Genomic DNA, 21,675 nt, shown 5'->3' with positions numbered 1-21,675 from the left:
ATGGGTTTTTGCTTCCCAAAGATCATGAAACTATGCCTACTACAATGTGTACTTTACAAAACATTCCATTGACTTGAAAGCTATTAAATTATTTTTAATCCCACAAAATTCTAAGCATATTTGAAAAATAAAGATTATGTAAGCCTGGTACCTTTTGTAGTGCTGCATCAATTTCCTTTTGTTCAAACTGCATCCGTAATAACTTTTGCTCTTCAATTCTTCTTTGTTCTTCTTCTTCTCTTGCCTTAGCCATCTGTTCAAATCTAGCTTTCATATTCACTTTATGAGTAAATGGGGCCTCACTTTTTTTTGCAGGCTTGACATCAACATCTTCCTCCTTTATGAAAGGGGGCCAAGAATAAGAATTGCTTGTTTTCTAGAAACCAACAAGAGCTAAACATTAATAGTTAATGAAGTTGTCATTTACAGGAACAAAATAATTAGCCATGTTTGGTTTACATATTTGTGCTATGCTTGGATGTAAAGATTTTCACTATCCCCTAATTTGGAAAAGATGAAGTTTTATTTGAATAAGTTTCCTGACAACCCTTTCCTCCCAGTGTGAAGATTATACATTATCACTGGAGTCCCAGTGTTTTTATTTGTTTAACCAACTCTTTGTGCTGGCTGATAGTACTAACAGAAAGGGGTGGGGATGTTACACTTTTTAACTGTTAAAATACTCCCTTGTCACAAGATGGTCCATCACTCTTCACACTCCTATGTAATACAGAAAATGCAGTTTCTGCTATTTCCCACTTCATGATTTCCTTCCTCACCCTTAGCTAATAATTGTCCTTGAGATGAATTTCATCCAACAAAATTTATTGATGGTCAAATGGCAGACAGGAGTTTTTGCAGGTAGAATAAATGAGAAGATAACTGAAAGAGGCAGTGACTGGAAGTTGGGGAAATCACTGAGTTGAAGTAGGTGGTTAGAGTAAGAGCTAGAAACCATGGAGATAAGGGATTCATCTAAGATTCAACTATTAAAACAGTGTTGAATCTATAAAGCAATTTGGTGATAAAAAGATCACTAGTGGCTTTTGAGGGAGGTGTTAGTAGCGTAGGGTTATTCAGGGTTTCTAAAGTACTTTAGCTATAGTATCTAATCTACTTAGACTTTTATGGGTCTGTCAGAAATCTCACCATTTATATTTCACAGTACTAAAGAAAGTGCTTCAAGATACCACATCCAACTGAAGGACATTGTGAAACAAGCTCTAAAATAATTGTCTATATAAGAAAAATCTTGGTGTATGGATGTTTTGCATCAGTTTGAAGTATTGTACTTCAACGAATAACAAAGGAGGAGTTGGATAGTTTTTGTTTTCTTGAATCAGATTTTTCTTTAATGTTGGAAAATCCTAGAACATCAGATACCACCTAATGGGTAAATTCTACTCGTGCCATTAACACAAATACTTCAGTTTGAAATGATAAACCTAACGCCTGTTGATAAACTAATGCCAGACTACAGTTAAATGCTAACGAATGAGGTTACAATGGTTTTTTATTAAGAAAAAGGCTAAAAGATGTTAAATACCAGTTTGCTTACTGCAGGTTTATCTCAATGGGCTTTTCTGAGGTTTAAAAAGGACTTCTGTTCATATGATAGTTAATTTTATCCTTTGTTTATCAGATCTTCAAGATAATATTTTGGCAGGTATGATACTGCTGTTCTGAGACCTTCCAGTTATCTTGCTTTCTGGATTTAAGGATAAAAATTTTGTGCAGATTCATAACTGTCAACTCAGCTACTTCAGACCTGCCTTTAGAAAATAAATTCAGTAAGTTCCTCATGAACTGAGAGAAAGTTTATGAACAGTCTTTCATTTCCTAAGTGTTGCTCTTTCTTGAATCCTTGAAAAGCCAGGTTAAAAATGTTTCTGGGAAATGAATCTACAGTCATGTTAAATGGAATGATCTTTGTTCTCTAGGTATATTCTTAGAGTATTGACACCTACCATAAGAATATCAAAGGAAGCAACAGTTGGGCAGTGAACTTTGCAAAAGCAAGCATAAGAGGTAGTTTTGGAGTATGCCTTATTAGAAAACTAGAAAGTCAAACACCGTAGGGCAATTAAGTGATTTAAATACCAAATGAGTTATACAGATTAAGGGCTATAAGGATCTGGGATAGAATTCTTCGATTAGGGGAGGTTACATGGATGAGGTAGACCTTGAAAGATGTCTGGAATAGAAGCAGAAGACATTGAAATGGACATTTTTAAAAGAGGAAACCAGATAATACAAGATGGGGAGAAGGGAGTCCTCTAGAACTTCATTACACTCAATGCCCAAACAATGCTTTAAGGATATCTCAGTGACCCTTAATCTAGAGAGATGAAGAATGTCAGCATCCTTCACAGTCACAGGTTACAGGTTAGCCATGTCCTATTCTCGTCCTTTTTATGCCAGTAATAGCAATAAAACAATAAGTCACCTACCCTATTTTTAATTGTACCTAAATATTCTGTAGGTATGACTGTTGGTGAGGTTTCACTACCTTTAACACAAAAACAGGAGCAAGTACATGGTGACTGAACTTTTCTTTACCTTCTGTGATATATTTCTCTCAAAAAATGGACGATCTTGTGGTCATCCAACCATTAAATGTTGGTGTTCTCCAGTTTTATCATTCACCTTCCAACTATTAACTCCTTGAAGATGGCTTTGTCTACCTATTTATTTTTTTAAAGATTGATTTTAGGGAGTGGGGGGAGGGGTAAAGAGAATCTTAAGCAGACTCCCAGATGAGTGCAGACCTCAAAACCCTGAAATCATGACCTGAGCCTAAACCAAGTGTCCGATGCTCAACCACCCAAGCCATCCAGGTGTACCCCGCTATTTTGATAGATTTTAATGCTATCCATAATAGTTAGAATCTATAGTTCCAGCCTCTCACCTGAACTCCGTACCTATGCTCCAGAATGCCTTTACCTTATCCAAATATAGTTAAAACTTGATCCAAAACTATTCATCGACCTCTAGATCTTCTGAATTCTTTGTAGTATCATGTAGTTTCCCTGGTAATCTTGAGGTAATGTTGGGCTTCTCAGCAACTATCTACCCATAAGCAGTCTGTTACCCAGGTTGGTTAAAAGTTGGGTCCATTTTTCTCCCTGCATGCTGACTTCATGCCTTATCCCTGTCTTTTAGTTCATTCTCCTCCATGAACCCAGGATTCTTTAAAAATACGAGCCCTTCATTACTCTGTCCAGAAACTAATTGTTATTGCTCCCAGATCATAATTCCTGCAAGATTAAAAACACCCAGTATTAGCTAACTACTGCTTTTCCAACTTCACCATCCATTATAATATGAATCATGCCTTTGAGCAAAATTTCCATTTCCCAGATAAGTTTTTACAATCTTCATGTAAAGATTATAAAGAGGCACTCATCCCTGTAATCTATAATGCTTCTAAGTTTTATTTACCTTCTCACAGCTTAAATGTAATCTCAGCACTGTTAAACCTCTCATACAATTAATGATTCCATCTTATTTGATCCCATAACATTAAATATATAACTACTATTTAACACTTAAAGCTAAAATTATTATTTTCCTACATCTCATTAGGCTGAACTTTTTGAAGGCACATTATATTCACTTTCATGTACCCAAAACAACACAAGGCCCAACATAGAAGCTATTAGCAATAGAATTTGCTTTTGGCAATGACAAAATTATTTCCTACCAGCCCAGACCCCAAGTCCTCCAGGTTTAGTGTAAGTCACACACAGTTCATATCAGCTTCAGGGCACTTGGGTAGTGCAGTCAGTTAAGCGACCAACTCAGTTTCATTTCAGGTCATGATCCTCAGGGTCATGACCCTGAGCTGCTTTGGACTCGGCTTAGCATGGAGTCTGCTGAAGTTTCTCTCCCTCTTCCCTCTGCCCTTCCCCCACGGCTCTCAAAAATAAATCTTTCTAAAATGCATATCAACTTCATTGATGAGTATCAGATGTTCCATAGCATCTCCTTTTGTCTAAAACAGCTTGTGATTTCTTTTCCTTCCAAACTCTTTATTCCCATATTATCTATGTTTGTGTATACCCATTTTAATTCCTCTTCCTCTCATCTCCACCACCATCCCCAAGTCGTTTTAGTTTCATATCCTACATTCTAAACTATTTTCTCCATTCAATTCCTTTTTCAAATCCTCATCAAGCCACCTCTGACCATCCTATACAAAACAGTACCTTACATTGTTAATTTCCATAGCTTTTGCATACTTTTTACTTATTATTTTGTTTCCTATCCTCCCTGTTAGATTCTAAACACAACATGAGCAAAGATTGTAGGTTTATTTACCAATGTAGTAGTCCCAGTGTCCAAAACAGTCCCTGGAACGTAGTAGGCATTAAAATAATTTTTTAATGCATTAATCTAAAACCATCTTTTGCTTAAGTATGATCTATGTATAAAGATGCCTATTTGACAGTATCACTTCATATTTTTAAAATCTCTCATTCTTAAAAATCTCTTTAAAAATGGGGGCACTTGGAGCGCCTGGGTGGCTCAGTGGGTTAAGCCGCTGCCTTCGGCTCAGGTCATGATCTCAGGGTCCTGGGATCGAGGCCCACATCGGGCTCTCTGCTCAGCAGGGAGCCTGCTTCCTCCTCTCTCTCTCTGCCTGCCTCTCTGCCTGCTTGTGATCTCTGTCAAATAAATAAATAAAATCTTTAAAAAAAATCTCTTCTATGAATAATAAAGCGAAGTTCCTTAACATGGCATCTAAGAACTTGCATGGCCATCTTGTTTGTGCTTGTATCATCTTCATCATTATCCTTTGCTGTTCTCTACAGTCTGTTTGCTTCAATAATAATGAACTGCTTACAGATCCAAGAATTTGCACATAATTTCTTGATTCTCTCTTCTAACTCACAGACTCCTCTGAAGGACTGCCCAACTTCCCACACCTGCTTTACTATTTGACTTATTTGATGAAAATTCATTGCTAGAAAAACATAAGTTAAATGCTGTTAAGTATTATAAAATGGCAATTCTGGCAGTAAAAATTCTCCAGATCCTATTTAAAGCAATATTCCTAATCCTGGAACTAGACCTTGGGCTGGAAAGAACATTATGGGTCATCAAGTAATTGCCTTTTTAACATTTGGAGGTACTTCAAATTCATGTCCTCTGAATTCTAATTTAGTTTCTGCCACTGAATTGTTGGCATGACTAAGCAGGTCATTAAGATTTATCGGCCTTATCCTTAAATAAAAAAGTAAGTATGAATAATCCTTCGAGTTTATTTTAACCTGTATGTATACTGGTCTAAGGAGTCAAACTAAAAGTTGTGCCATAAATACATTTTTTTAAAGATTTTATTTATTTACTTGTCAGTACAAGCAAGGGGAGTGACAGGGAGAGGGAGAAAGAAGAGGCTCCCCACTGAGCAAGTAGCCCATCTTAGGACTCAATGCCAGCACCCTGGGATCATGACCTGAGCTGAAGGCAGACGCTTAACCAACTGAGCCACCCAGGCATCCTGTGCCACAAATATTTTTAAACTCCTTTTTCCAGAGTGAACTACTTGATGTTCAATATAGGCTATTTAATTCTGATAAAACCCATTTTGAAACAATGCTAAACCGAGGCAATCTTTAAAAGCCTCTTGAGATCTTAATGTGCTTTTGCTATTTAGTTCTCAGATTATTATATATACTTATGCTTAATTTTAAGTACCAAAACTTACTTCAATGTTACATTTCTTTTAAGCTCATCATAATTACTATACCGTAACTCTTAAATATAGTATACCTCATGAAAGTTTTCTGCTTCTCGCTCTTTAATTTCGAGGTCAATTGCTCTCCTTCTTGCTCGTTCTTCTTCTATCTTTTTCTGTATTTCTTTTTCAGACAGTTGTCCAATCTTTTCAAACTTGCTTTTTAGATTTTTGGCTTGAATAGAGCCACTTCTTTTCAGTTTGATTAATTCTTCATATTCTCTACTCATTTCAAAGGTTTCATGTTCCTCCTCTTCCTTCAAAAAAAATAAAAACATTTTTAAAAGATTTTATTTATTTATTTGGCAGAGAAAGAGAGATCACAAGTAGGCAGAGAGGCAGACAGAGGGGGGAAGCAGGCTCCCTGCTGGGCAGAGAGCCTGATGCAGGGCTCAATCCCAGGACCCTGGGATCATGACCTGAGCTGAAGGCAGAGGTTTTAACCCACTGAGCCACCCAGACGCCCCCTAAAAAATAAATTTTTATATACTAAATGCCAGAAAATTAGTTTGTACAATAAACCTTCCAAAATTTGTTAATTTCTTGTTTGAAGCCAAAAATAAAGCTTAAACAACCTGTTCCTAAAAGTAATGCTACAAATTTAAGACTTTAGATAACATCTTTTTAAAATACTTCATTTTGGAATAATGGCTCAAAACTTCATTTAATATTTCATGATAACCTCCTAAAACTAAAACCTGCATATCAAGATTAGCTTTTACTAGGAACCATAGGAAAATCCATGTTTAGAGGAAGATGAAGAGCTATAATTGTAAGAACAGTGGGCTAAGAGTCAGATACAAGTTCTAGTTATGACTTTGATACTATTTGGCCTTTTGCCTTGTCACTTAACCGCTGGACATAATTTTTTTTTTATCTCTATATAGAGCCAGAGTATCCTAAAATTCCTCCTATTTTTGTTTTGATGAGAGTCTATTAAGTTAAATATTACTCTTAATACTCAAATTAACTGAATGAAGCCTTTCTACACTACTGTCTGGGAAAATCCCTAAATTCAATACCTATCACTTCTATTCTCAGTTTTATATTCTTCTAAGACAGAAAAGGAGTCCATCAAAATTGGGCTCCAGTTCTTTAAACCATTTGATCTTAAATACTTTTTATTCTGGTTTCCTTTGGAAACTCCTTTGGCTTTTCATAATTTATTACTAGTTCTTTGTATTCTTCTTAACATTAAACCCAAATCTCACTATATAAAGTGGTAAAAAAAAAAATTGCAGTTATTCCTGGTATACTTTTCCTGGAGAAGGCCTAGAATTCCAAGTGTGGGGAGAGGGTAGCAGGGAAGGGGAAAGAAGGTGCAGAGGTGGGGTCACAGTGGATGATATGACATGAGGCTTAATTTCTTGGTTCAGCCAAAGGGGAAAAAGAAAACATTCCTTTATACTACCTTCACTTTTTTAGTCTATGTGAGTGAAAACATACAATTCCTATAATACCAGAAACCTAACAAATTTGTTATGTACCTCCTGTCACTGGTTCCCAAATCATTCTGGTGAAAATTAATAATTGAACAAATATAAATCTAATTTAGAAGTTTTTCTAGACAATTCATTTTCAGCATCCTTTATAAAATAAATGCTATTACGTTCTTTTAAGAATTTTAAGGCTAGACCTTGGAATACTTTCCTACAGCATATTCATGATATTTTATTATTACCTATCTATAGTATTTATAGTCTCTTGGTGTCTGGGGCAAGGAAGTAAATATCCCCACAGGCCCACTGCCCCAACCCATTACGTAAGAGGCACATTCTAAGAGATCGCAACCTCTGCATACGATCCCATTCAGTTCCTAGATCAGGACTTAGAGAGGTCCCCACCAAATTGCCTGTTAAACATGCTGCGCCACTGCCGGTTTGAGTCTGGGACAACCACTACTCGTTTCACCCCAAGTCACTGGGCTGTGTGCTGATGCCCGACCCTGTTCATGTTGCTGCCAAGAGACCCCCCCACAAATCAGAGAGGCCGAGGGTGACAGTGGAATGCTGGCCCCTTTTTCTATCTCCTCTCTTCTGCCTACACAAGTGGCCATCCAGATGGAGGGTGTCCGCTGTGGGAAGGAAGTGTTTAGACAGGGCCTAGCAGCATCAGGAGGTGGAAAAAGGTTGAGAATGCACCACAGAGAGGCAAGGGACAGCAGGCGGTTTGAGAGCGCCATGGCTCAAAGTCTAGCACATGCTCCATTGTCCAACCAGCTTTCACTTACAACACACACATTCAAAGATAAGGTGATTGCAATTTTAATTAAATTTTAATTTTTAAATTTTACTTTAAATTTTTAAATTAAAAATCAAGATGGCAACCCTAGAACATTAAACCATATGCACGGCCTGTCTAAGCATAATGTCCTGGGGGGCACAAGTTGTATACCATGAAGCTGATGCTGTATAGTCTATATATATATTTATATATATAGTCTGTACAGTCTATATATATATTTATGTATTTCACTTCAATACTAGAGAAATCGTATTAAGATATTTATGAGAGTTCTATCTTCTAATTTAGTAAAATAAAACCATTCAAAGACTTGCAAACTGGTGTTTCTATTAGTATCCATGGTACTCTTGTAATTTTATTTGACTAATAAGTTTTATTTCAAAGAGAATAAATACAAATGGGCATATTAAGCTCTTTAGGGAAAATTCTCCATCATAATGTAACCACATAATTGTGAAGTATATAGGAAGAAATATTTATTTAAGATACTATTGTAATATCTAAGTCACATGCAATTATATATGTTTTAACCTAGTAAAGAAGAAGCAGAGTTATAGCAAGCTAGAAAGTGCTCATAACTACGCCAAAACTTGTACCGAGTGCTTAATATGCTGTGTCTTTTTTTTTTTAAGATTTTATTTATTTATTTGACAGAGAGAGAGAGAGAGATGACAAGTAAGCAGAGAGTAGATAGAAAGAGCGGGGGAAGCAGGCTCCCTGCTGAGCAGAGAGCCTGATGTGGGGCTCTATCCCAGGACCCTGAAATCATGACCTGAGCCAAAGGCAGAGGCTTAACCCACTGAGCCACCCAGGCACCCCAGTATGCTGAGTGTCCTTTATGTGAATAATAATACTTAAAAAGTTATTGTAAGATACTACTTGTAAAATACTTATATTAATAAATATTTGGAGAATATAGGTATTTCTTAAAATCTCACCTCTCCCATTTCTTGTCTCAGTTGTTCAAATTCCTGTTTTTCCATCTCTAGCTTATGCTTCCTTTCCTCCTCTGTTCGTCGCTTTTCTTCTTCCATTTTTTGTTTTAATAATTCTTCAAAATTAATTTCCAGTTTTCCCGGTGTAAGAGATTCTTGAGAAATGGTTTTGTACATCTCTGGGAAGTCATCATCTACTACCTATTTAAAATAATTCTTTCATTACTTTTGCCAAAATTACACAAACTAAAGAGGAATTTTTTTTTCTTTTTTTAGAAACTGTAATCACTTGAGTAGAAAGGCTTCACATCTAACTAAAAATTTGGAGACTTAAATCTCTTCAAAAGTATAAAACAATAAACAAGGGAGTAATTACTAGAAAATATAAACACTATGGTATTTTGTGGTTACAGAGGAAATGGTGACTATCTCTTTTCCTTTCCAGTGAACACAAATCCTCTGAATTTGTACTACAAGTAATTTGAATTAGATATTAAGATTTTCTGATACTGAGAACACTTTTAATTGAATTATAATTTATTTCCATTCTGCCAATTAAAATAGAGCATTTCCATTAAATCATGGTTTTGTCTGAATGAATTAGATAGCCCATCATGATTCTTTCATAATCAGGTAAAATCACTCTTAATGCTGTAATTTTTATACTAATTTATTTACTGACTAGTTAATTAAATAATAATAGTTGATACTTACTCAGAGCTGCCATGTAAAACACTAAGCACTTTACATGTATTAACTTATTTAATCCTGTAATCCTATGAAGTAGATATTACTAATATCCTCCATTTTATAGACAAGAAACTGAGGCACTGAAAAGTAACTTTTCCAAAGTCAACACAAATATTAAGTGGCAAAGGTGGGATTCAAACCTTCAAAAGTCTAGGGGGGTTGGGAGAAGGGGGGTAGGGTTATGGACATTGGGGAGGGTATGTGCTTTTGGGTAAATTGGAAGGGGAGATGAACCATGAGAGACTATGGACTCTGAAAAACAATCTGAGGGGTTTGAAGTGGCGGGGGGGGTGGGAGGTTGGGGTACCAGGTGGTGGGTATTATAGAGGGCACAGCTTGCATGGAGCACTGGGTGTGGTGAAAAAATAATGAATACTGTTTTTCTGAAAATAAATAAATTGGAAAAAAAAATAAATAAAACTCAAGCCATACAAAAAAAAAAAAAAACTTCAAAAGTCTAATAAAATTATAAATAATGATTTAGATTATCTTTTTGTATTTCCCAAATTGCATGTCTAAGTTGTGACCTTGGGCAGGTTATCCAGCCTGTGTGAATTTCCCTTTCTGTGATGACTTTTCATAGAGTTGTCATGAGAATCAAACACTTACAGTGTGCCTGATACCCAAAGATAAGTTCTTAATAGGAGGGTTTTTTTAAAGATTTTATTTATTTATTTGTCAGAGAGAGAGAGAAAGAGAGCATGAGCAGGGAGGCGGGGCAGAGGCAGAGGGAGAAGAAGCAGGCTCTCCACTGAGCAGGGAGCCCATGTGGGACTTGATCCCAGGACTCTGGGATCATGACCCAAACCGAAGGCAGTAGCTTTAACCAACTGAGCCACCCAGGCCTCCCCCAATAGCAGTTTTATCATTACATTATCATTCCCTATAATAAAGGCAATCCCTAAATTGCAAATAGAAACTTTGGTTTTTAAATCGCTGACTGGAATACATTTTACCATGAAAAGCAATTGCCTAATTCTGTTTTTCTATCCCCTGAAAGTAGAAAATAAACCTCGGGCCTGAATTGTGACCCTGTGGCTAAAGAAGACACAGGGTAATAAAAGGGCAAAGAGTAATTATTTATTTGTTCCAAGTTTTATATATGACAGGTTTTACTGAAGAATAAGTTTGACTCAGAAACAATGTTTATATGATTGCCAAAATTTTTTTATTAATATATGAGCTAACTGAGCTGTAATACAAAATTAAAATATGGCCCTGGATAAGAAAACAACATAAATGAAGGGAAAAGTTTCTCTTTCCTGAAACAGAAATATCTCTAGGAAACTACAGTTTCGGTTTAATGTAGTTTTTCCTTCCCTGCACTTTTTCTACTAATGAATCATGGCAGTTTCAGCCTAAAAATCTGCCACTGGGACTTGATCTCCTGATCTTCACAGTTACTTCTTGTCTATCTCTTCTGAACCTGCTTATTCTCCAAACATTAAGTACCATCACAATGTTTGTGGAGTTTCTGTGCAGAAATCACTTGTGAGTCAAGGATTACCTAGTAACACACACAAGATAGTTTTAAGGGGCCCCTGGCTGGCTCAGTCAGTAGAGATGCAACTCTTGATCTTGAGGTGGTCAGTTCAAGCGCCATGTCAGGGTAGCATTTACTGAGTAAGTAAGTAAGTTAATTATTTTTTTAAAAGATAGTTTTCATATACTCCACAAACATTTATAGGAAATTCATTATGCTAGAATGCTTTGTGCCACATGCCTGATGAAGAGTCTCAGCCTCGTGAGTGTGCACGACAGCGAGAAGCAAGAATAACAAAGCACGAGTCCTATGTCAGGGCAGTACTAAATGCTGTAAGAATGCATACAAGAAAGTCTTTGGAACTTGTGTTCTCAGGAAAGGCTTCCCAGAGGAAACAAAATATGAAGAGAAGACAGCAGAGCATAGGGAAAGCAAAAAAGGACACGTTTCATTCAGCATTTATGAAGTCTAGAGCTGGATGAGAGCACAGTATTTTGAAGACATTGGGAAAAATTTCGTATGTCCGCAACAAAGATGGCTGATTAAGGAAGAATCAAGACATGAATCGGGAAAAAAAAAAAAAAGAAAACACTTAGGCAATATTATAAAGAAATTTGTTTTGGTTTTTTTTGTTTTGTTTTGTTGTAAGATTTTATTTATTTATTTGTTTGACACAGAGAGAGAGAGATCACAGGCAGGCAGAGAGAGAAGGGGAAGCAGGCTCCCCACTGAGCAGGGTGCCGGATGCGGGGCTTGATCCTAGGACACTGACACTATGACCTGAGCTGAAGGCAGAGGCTTAACCCCCTGAGCCACCCATGTGCCCCAAGAAATTTGTTTAAAAATTTTTTTGGATTTAAAATTTTTAGATTTTTGCTTAAGGGAAGTGGAAATTTTTTAAGCAAAATAGTAACACATTTACTTTTTTTTTTTTTTAAGATTTTAATTATTTACTTGACAGAGAGACCGTGAGAGAAGGAACACAAGTAGGGGGAGCGGAAGAGGGAGAAGCAGGCTTCCTATTGAGCAGGGAACCTGATGTGGGGCTTGGTCCCAGGACTCTGGGATCATGACCTGAGCCAAAGGCAGCCGCTTAACAACTGAGCCACCCAGGAGCCCCAGTAACACATTTACTTGAAAGAAAGAGAAGGAGAGAGTGGGAAAGAGAACTTTTGTCTTTACAAAGAAGAGTGGTAATAGGCAAGAAAGCAAGTTAAACAGGAGTTGGTTTGAGGCTAGAGGTAACTGACGTGGGAAGAGATAGGTAACCCAAGCAAGGGATAACAACAGTGGAAATGAGGGGAAAACTGATTTTTAGAGGGATTTAGAAGGTAGAATGAATGAGAGACTTAGTGAATGACTGGATGTGAGGCATGAATGAGAAGGTGGAAGTCTTGAAGGCTCCCGACTTTCTGATTTGAGCATCTAGGATGGGAGATGAAGGTAAATAAGCACGTGGATATCTGTGCCTGAAGCTCCCCCAGACAAAGGAAGAAAACCAGGTCATGATATCACTGAAACCAACTGAAATGTTTCAATTGGTAGAGCCTGCCATGCTTGATCTTTGGGTTGTGAGTTCAAGCCCCATGTTGGGTGTAGAGCCTACTTAAAAATGTTTCAAGAAGGAGATACAGCCTTTACAAGTCAACTTGCTTGAAAATAGTTGTGAGATAACTGTACATTTTGCAAACATTAAAGTGGCATAGGGTGTGTAACTTTGTGACAGAATTAAGTTTGGTAGCAATCACCCAGAAGTTGATGGGTGAGCATTTCGGAGAATTAAATAATTGTGATTAAATGCCTTTGGTCATTTCATATGTACTGGATGGGATAGAAGGTGAAATGAAAGAAGGAAAGGAAGCAAGAAGGGAGGGATCAAGGGAAGGAAGAAACGTGGGAAGGGAAAGAATAATAGAGAGAATGGAAGGAAAGGTAGAGTAGGAAACTCCCTGCTTAGATACTTCTGGAAAACATGCCTTCTCAGAGAAGGAAGATAATACTCAATCCTCTAAGCCAGGCACAGCAACTTAACTTAATGTCGAGAACCTTCTCTACATTACACTAAAGCAAACATTTTTAACTGACTGGTGTTAATGCCATAGGAGACTTTAAAGCTTATTTGCTATCTCTACTTTGGACAGATTCCAGGAATAATATTCTCCAAAGTTTAATTATTTTTCTTAACATTTGCTATTTTTAAATCTTTTTAAATTAAAAAATTTTTAAGGTTTATTTTTTAAAATATTTTATTTATTTATTTGACAGACAGAGAACACAAGTAGGCAGAGAGGCAGGGGAGGGTGGGGAGAAGCAGGCTCCCCGCCAAGTAGAGAGCGCAATGCAGGGCTTGATCCCAGGACCGTGGGATCATGACCTGAGCTGAAGGCAGAAGAGTTAACCCACTGACCCACCCAGGCACACCTTAAGGTTTGTTTATTTAAGAGAGAGAGAGAGAGAGAGAGAGAGAGAGAGTGTGTGTGTGTGTGTGTGTACAGGAGGAAGGAGCAGAAGGAGTCTCAAGCACTCTGTGCTGAGCGTGGAACCTGACACAGGGCTCAATTTCAAGACCTCAAGATCACAACCTGAGCTGAAACCAAGAGGTGGACACTTAACTGACTGTGCCACCCAAGCACCCAATTTTTTAAAATTTTAAAGTAATCTCCATACCCAACATGGGGCTCAAACTCACAACCCCATGAGTTGCATACTCTACTGATTGAGCCAGCCAGGCACCCCATCTTAATATACTCTTTAAAGAGCTGAATCCTAATGGCATTCTCCAGTTACATTCTATCTTACCATGCTTCTTCTTGCTTCAGCAAACGCCTTCTTTTCTTCCTCTATTCTCCTCCTGGCTTCTTCTTCTGCTTTCCTTTTTTCATCTTCTCTCCTCTGTCTTTCGATTTCTTCAAAACTGAGTTTGAGTTTACCAGGGCGGTACTCTTTTAAAATTTTTTCTGTGTCTTGGTTTTCCTCCTCTTCATTCACCTAACGAAGAAACAACTCATTACTAAGAACTGCAATTCATCAAAGGCAGGAATGAATTATCAATGAAAAGGCACAGAATCGGCCACCACCCACAAAAATATTTTCTTGCCTTTAATATATTTGATCAAAATTCCCTTCCTTTATAATGTCTTATCTGATAAAGTATTCAAATTTGGAGAAATTCCAAATAAAGATGTACTCAAGTTAAGTAACAGTTCCCAAGAAAGTCAATTTTTTTTCCTTTTAAAGGTTTTATTTATTTATTTGACAGACAGATCACAAGTAGGCAGAGAGGCAGGCAGAGAGAGAGGAGGAAGCAGGCTCCCTGCCGAGCAGAGAGCCCAATGCGGGGCTCAATCTCAGGACTCTGGGATCATGACCTGAGCCAAAGGCAAAGGCTTAACTCACTGAGCCACCCAGGCACCCAAGAAAGTCAAGTTTTTAAATAGAGATATGGAGTGCTTGAAAAAATTTAAGGGCTCATTTAAGAGTTCTATTAAAACTCTCTCAGAACTGTGGCAACTGGGTGGCACAGTCAGTTAGGCAGCTTCCTTCTGCTCAGGTCATGATCCCAGAGTCCTGGGATCAAGCCCCGCATCAGGCTGCCTGCTTCTCCCTCTCCCTCTGCTGTTCTCTCTTCTTGTGCTCTCTCTCAGTCAAATAAATAAGTAAAAATTCTTAAAAAAAAAACAAAACAACAAAACTCTCAGAACAAAACATAAAATATGTGTGTGTATACTTACTATGCTTCAAGTATACCTATAGAGAGTCTCTTCTGTAGTAAAATAAAGTTCTCATTTTGTAATTTTCATGGATATTTTACTATGAACTATGGTACTTTTCTTTATACTAATCGGATAAAAGATTGCCTGGTACTATTTTTTATAAAATTCAAATTTTATGATTTTATAGTTAAAATTATAGTTAAATATTATTTATTGAAGTTTATGATTTAATTGATATTTCTCTTTTCTCTTGACAAAACTGACCAACACTGATAGCTAAGTGTACATGTATTATACATTATAATTACCCAAAAGTAATAACATTTTCAAACAAATGTCTATAGAACTTAACTTTTGTAGATACAGTCCTTAGAACATTAATGAAAGTTGATGAAGAAATTCTAAACTTTTAAAAAATTATAGAGATTCCATTAAAATTTTTAAAATTTTTATAAGATTTAGAATCAGTATTTTCTTATTTCAATTTTATTTTTTATTGATATAGTCATCAATATAATTAACTGTTACCATTTTATAGCACTTAGATGCTAGACATTTCTTTAACTGCTTTCTGTATTAACTCACTCAACAATTTAAGAAGTAGACAATTATTTTCACCATTTTACATATAAGGAAAGTAAGACATAGGGAGGTTGAATACCTTGTCTCTGGTTACACACTTAATGAACAGTAAACATGTGAATCCAGGCAGTGTGAATCCAGATACATGAATCCAGAAGCTATGCTCTTAGCCACTATACTCTATACTTACACACACATGCACACACACACACACACACACATATCGATATACCTTATATGACAAACTGCGTATTCTATAGGAAACATTTTATTATGTTCAAAACTGGACCAAAACTAAGTGTACATTTATAACTAGACTTGAAAGCATGCATGTACTGTACCCTGTCATTAAATATACTAAAGGCTGAACTAAAGATAAAGAGAAACCAGGCTCATCGACTATTTTGCATATTTATGATTTATAATATAAAAATAAAAATTTAAAAAGCATAGGGGCACGTGGGTGGTTCAGTTGTTAAGCTTCTGCCTTTGGCTCAGGTCATGATCCCAGGGTCCTGGGATCAAGCCCTGCATCGGGCTCCCTGCTCTGTGGGAAGCCTGCTTATCCCTCACCCACTCCCCCAGCCTGTGTTCCCTCTCTCACTGTCTCTGTCAAATAAAATCTTTAAAAGAAAAAATTTAAAGCATATTTGGTAAAATGTCCCATTATGGAAACTAGAAAATAATACAGATGCATTTATATAGGAAAAATGTACAGTTTCAAAATCAGAACTTTTTATATAGAAAATCTCCTTGAATTATAGGAATGAATTTTATCTAAAGCCAGGTTCCTTCCCTAATAGTAAATGTTTTATATGTCACATTTATGTAACATGTATAAAAATGTAATTTATAGGTTATATATCATTATATATAATGTCATTATATATAAATATATATGTTATAGGGGCACGTGATGGCTCAGTTGGTGGAGTGTGCAACTCCTGATCTCGGGTTTGTAGGTTCAAGCCCCACATTGAATATAAAGATAATATAATAAAACTTAAAAATAAAATCTCAAAAATATATATATTCTATATATTTAAAAATACGTTTTATATATATATTTGTTTTACCATTTGCCGCCTTGCTTCTTCAAAAGCACGTTTCTCTTCTTCTAAACGTTGTCTTGCTTCCTCTTCAGCTTGCCTCCTTCGGTTTTCTTGTCTTTGTCTTTCCAGTTCTTCAAAAGTTAGTTTCAATTTTCCAGGAGAGAGTGATTCTCTTTTTGCCTCACTTTCTAGTTCTTCATCCTAAGAAACATTGTGAAAACACATCTATTAATCACAAAAAGAAACGCTGGTAACTTAACTGCTTTGATTTGTTCCTAAAAAACCAAAAAAATAAAAATTACCATGACCAACGAAAGACACTTCGCTTCCTTGAGAGATCGCCGTTGTTCTTCGTATCTTATTCTCTTATCTTCTTCATACTTGATCCTTTCTTTTTCTTCTCGTTCTTTCTCTAGATCCTCAAAATTCTTTATCTTTCCAGAAGTTTTATGTGATTTGACAGGTACCACTGTTATAAGTAGTGAATCATCTCCTTCCTAATTTATAAAATAGATAATTAGCAAATTTCTTGCTAATCAAAGTTTCGGCTTCAGGGGACTTTACCTCCATTATTGGTATATTTCATTACATTGCCATCAATGTTATGAAGAACAAAAATTTATATTTTTTTTACCGATTTCTATTCAATAGTTCTTTCTCTGAACTCACTGTACATTGAGTTAATTTAACTGAAATCCATTGCTGATAAGGTTCAAGGAGCATCTTCTTTCCTAGAAGGTGGTGTTAATACAGCTGTTTGGATAAAACCGCATGACATCATCTGAATTTAGCTGTCCGTGCACTAGTTCCACAAAAGGTGATATACATGTGAATGTACTCTCAATCAATTTGATGGTGGATAGATACAGTTTAAACACACACAAAAGTCTCTCCATAAGGCTTTTTTCCTCCATGTAAGTTTTTAAATACTTAACAAAAGTATTATTTAGTGAGGAAAAACAAACAGTATTTCTAAGTTATTTATAAAACACTTATAGACAATACTCATTAGCATTTGGTTCTAGTAAAATATTCTTAAATTTGTTTTTAAAATTCATTTTAATTAGTTCTATTGTGTAATCTAGTTACCTCTGAACTTTTTAAAAAATAAAGTTATAATATGTAACACATGCCTCTAAAATAAAATTCCTTCCACTTTATGTGGCTGTAGTTTTAGGCACACCATCAAATTGACTGATGTTCAAATTTCTCTGTTAGATAAAAAGGGATTAACTAAAATATCTGTGGTGGTTGAACATTCCTTCGTGGTACTAGACACTGTACTTTCTACTAGTATGTGATAATCAAAACAAACTTATGAAGAACTCTGAGGAAAGAAGACAAATGAAAAAAACCCTGCTTTTAAAAAATGTTAACTTTCAACAATCTTGACTATTAGTAACAGTTCAAGAAATGTGTAGTCTTGACAGAGTATCTCAAATTGAGGCTTGTGTCTCTAATCATGAAAGCAAAAGCATACTTTTTTTTTCATACTTTTAAGACACTAAGCTATTGTTTGAAAGTGCAGAATTATGATCTTGCTTTGCAAAATACTTTTGTCCTTTTGTTGTTGTTGCTCTAATTATAATAAAAATAAAAATGCTTTTAATTTTTTAATTAAAAGATTATTTGTGAACCAGATAATTTTAGGTGATGTTTCATTAAAGGAAATGTCCATTTACCTCTGGTGCTGATTCAGTTCCCGTATTGTTTATGTCCTCAATCTATTGAATGAGAATTTCATATCATTACATTACATTGAATTTCTGCTTTCTGCTTTTAAATATACACTTGAAAAGTAATTTAGCTGTGATTTATGGTAAATTTTCAAATTTATAATTTTTGAATATTTTAATGTTTCTCCAAATTAGCCTATTATGTTCTTTTAAGTGGAGATTAAACCTTATATTAGTTTTTGTATTTTGACATAAAAATCAGTATCTAGGGAATATATTAAGAAAAAAATGAAAATAAAGCCTACCTTTGTAATTCTGGAATTTGAGTGGACCAAACTCATGACCTGCTGTAAGCTTACAAGTAGCAATTATAAATTAGCAATAAAACTGAGATACAGAAACATTTCTCCATTCTCTGTCTCTGCCCCAGCTAAAGTAAAACCTATCATTAGTAATCAAATAATCATGACTATATTTTGCAATATCAATATATGGAAAAAATATAACTGACATAGTAATACAGTGCAGTGCACTAGCTTTCACATGGCAAGTTTAGTAGGGACAAGAACTCGGGTAGATATAATCGTTTACTCTTATTTTAACCACATCTAGGAGGAAAAGGCCCTCATTTAATAGAAGGGGTCTCAACTTGGACATTACTCATAAGAAACACCATTAGGGCAACTTAAGGGGCAAGCTAATGTATGTAACAAACAGAAACAAGAGAGAAGATAGATGGTTTAAATAATGCAGTGTTTGAGATCTCAGGAAAAGGAAACATAAGCAGTGGGAAAATGGGAGAAGTTAGAAAGTAAACATTCATATTGTTTATGTTTTGACATGATTTTTAACATCAGTGGAAGAATCTGGAAGTAGTTCTTTCCTTAACCAGTCTAAGGGAATTCTGTTGTACCTTGGTTCATAGGAGGAACTAGGCTGGCTAAGTCCCTGTTCTTCATCATTTCACTTTCCTTTTCTATATTCTCTGTCATGGGAGAATTAATACATTTTATTAAGATAACAAATTTCTTGAAAAATAAATTCTGATTTAATTAAAAATAAATTGGATTTTACACATTAATTTTATTATGTTGTGTTTAGAATAATTTCTTTTGCACAATTATTTATTACATATATTGCTATGTAAATGGTGAACGTTTTAGTGAGTGCTGTGTTCTACTAAGAAAAATTTTATACTATAATAAAATAATTACAAAATTATTTCTCTTCAGTGGCCTGGTTCTGTTGGAAGAGCATGTGACACCTGATCCTCAGTGTCATGGGTTCAAGCCCCACACTGGATGTAGAGATTTTTCTTTTTAAAGATTTTTATTTATTTGATAGAGAGAGAGAAAGAGAGAGAGAGGGAACACAAACAGGGGGAGTGGGAGAGGGAGAAGCAGGTTTTCCACCAAGCGGGGAGTTGATCCCAGGACCGCAGGATCATGACCTAAGCCAAAGGCAGATGCCCAGGCGCCTCTAGAGATTACTTTAAATAAATAAATAAACTTAAGAAAAAAAAAAAAGTATTTACCTTCTAAAGAATGCTAACAATTCCTTGACAAATCACATTTGTCTCTCAATAAAAAGTTCTAGGAGAAATGGTGAGAAGCCAAACTTTGAGAGTATAGGAAAGAAATTCTAAATGTCTTAACTCCAAATTTCTTTTTTACTTGCTGCTAAAACATAGTCAGATTTTTATTAGCGTATGGTAAGATAATAAATTATATCTGGAGTAGCTTTCATTTTGTTGTTGTATGGTGGCTTCATTGCTCATTTTAAGCCACTGTTAAAACTTTAACAAAGACAGAATTTTATTTCCACTGGGTTTCAATAAACAAAGGAAAAGGTAAATTTGTCTGAGTGGCCATGTTGTCAGTATATTCACAGAGAACTGAGACATTCAGTTCTGTTATATTGTTGGCTCTCAGAAGCTACCACCCAAGAGATGCTTTACAACTTTTTTTTTAAATAAGACTTTATTTATTTATTTAACTTAGAGAAAGATAGACCACAAGCAGGCAGAGAGACAGGCAGAAAGAGGCGGGAGTTGGGGGAAGCAGGCTCCCTGCTAAGCAGAGAGCCCTACACAGGCCTCCATCCCAGGACCCTGAGATCATGACCTGAACCGAAGGCAGAGGCTTTGGGAACCCACTGAGCCACCCAGGTGCCCCTCAACTATTTCTTTTGATTATGAAAAGGAAACTCCTTTTACTCCTTCCCAGAGCAACTTCCTTTTGACCCCTTTGTTTCCAACATCCCAGTCCTCTACCAATAAATTCTCATTTTATAAGTTGACAGATGTTAACCTTGCCCATTGGAGTATCCTCAAAGATAACCAGATTATACTAAATTAAGATTCTCCCCCAAATTTTATAGGTCTTGATTCTAACATTTAGTATATGAAGTCTACCCATTTTTAATTCATCATAAGATCCTAGAATCTCAGTTATCTTCCTAACTCAGGAATCCCTTCTCACGCATTCTTGGATATGGACTTGTACAAGTGGGTTTTTCAAATTAACATGAAAACTTTTTCTTCTTAGTAAACTCCATCCCCAATGTGGGGCTCGAACTGATGATCCCAAGATCAAGTCATATGCTCCACCAACTGAGCCACCCAGCTGCCCCAACATTGAGATTTTTCTTGATTGCCTATGTCATACTTCTTAAATTCAAAGATAGATTCAATTTTATTAGACGTGAGCAGAAAAAAAATTTTAATTGGACTTTCCATATTTGTAAGATAAAATTACTATTAATAGTTTATTTTGCTCTACACATTCTTAAATAATGTAATAAGCCAAAATTTTCATTAAGCAGGACTCTAAGGCACCCTGCCAGGTAGTTTCTGGAGTTACTAAAGAAGTGGCTTTTTTTCCCCCACAATACTCTGTCTCCCTCTCTCTCTTAGTATCCCATGTCTTCATCATATTCAAACTCAATTCTTCAACACAGGCATAGTTTTTCTTTGAGAAACCACTGCCTATATAGTCAGTTCTTGGGGTCATAGTGGGTCTTAAAGTCTCATGAGTCTAGTTAGTGCTTTTTGAAAAAGTACATAAAATTTAAAATAAGTAGACTAACCACCTGTACATACCCACTATTTGTTGTCAAATACCTTATATTTTAACTATAAATTTTATTACCTTATTTTATAATTTACATTATAAATGTAATTATATATGCTAATATAGTTTATATTTATAATATAAAATCTATAATACTTATTATATTTGTACTTCCGGGTGAAATTTCATTGCAAAATTAATTCTCATCTTTGTGACTGGAAATGGGAGAGATAAAAGTACATGCCCATCCTGGGACGCCGTGGTGCTCAATGGTTAAGCATCTGTCTTTGGCTCCAGTCATGATCTCCAGGTCCTGGGATCAAGGCCCACGGGGGAGCTTCCAGCTCAGCAGAGATTCTGCTTCTCCCTCTCCCTCTGCCTCTGCCTCTCCCCCTGCTTGTGCTCTCTTTGTCTCTCTCTCTCAAATGA

The 21,675-nt window shown here is 35.9% G+C and overlaps 1 protein-coding gene across 7 annotated transcripts in view; it reads right to left on the bottom strand.

The window, feature by feature from the left end:
- NEXN (nexilin F-actin binding protein) overlaps positions 1 to 21,675 on the bottom strand; it is a 53,439-nt gene that overhangs the window by 1,451 nt on the left and 30,313 nt on the right. For 6 of the 7 annotated variants that reach the window (XM_044238522.1, XM_044238519.1, XM_044238525.1 and 3 more), the window contains 7 exons: positions 18,182 to 18,223; positions 16,802 to 16,996; positions 16,524 to 16,700; positions 13,952 to 14,140; positions 8,923 to 9,120; positions 5,776 to 5,997; positions 152 to 337 (listed from right to left, as the gene is read on the bottom strand). In XM_044238522.1, coding sequence (XP_044094457.1) covers positions 152 to 337; positions 5,776 to 5,997; positions 8,923 to 9,120; positions 13,952 to 14,140; positions 16,524 to 16,700; positions 16,802 to 16,996; positions 18,182 to 18,223 — 1,209 coding nt within the window. The remainder of the gene's footprint in view (positions 1 to 151; positions 338 to 5,775; positions 5,998 to 8,922; positions 9,121 to 13,951; positions 14,141 to 16,523; positions 16,701 to 16,801; positions 16,997 to 18,181; positions 18,224 to 21,675) is intronic. The other variant, XM_044238523.1, reaches the window with a different exon arrangement.

Source organism: Neovison vison, chromosome 2, assembly GCF_020171115.1.
Source record: "Neovison vison isolate M4711 chromosome 2, ASM_NN_V1, whole genome shotgun sequence".
In the NCBI taxonomy this organism is placed as follows: domain Eukaryota; kingdom Metazoa; phylum Chordata; class Mammalia; order Carnivora; family Mustelidae; genus Neogale; species Neogale vison.
This window is presented reverse-complemented; position numbering and strand designations above follow the sequence as displayed.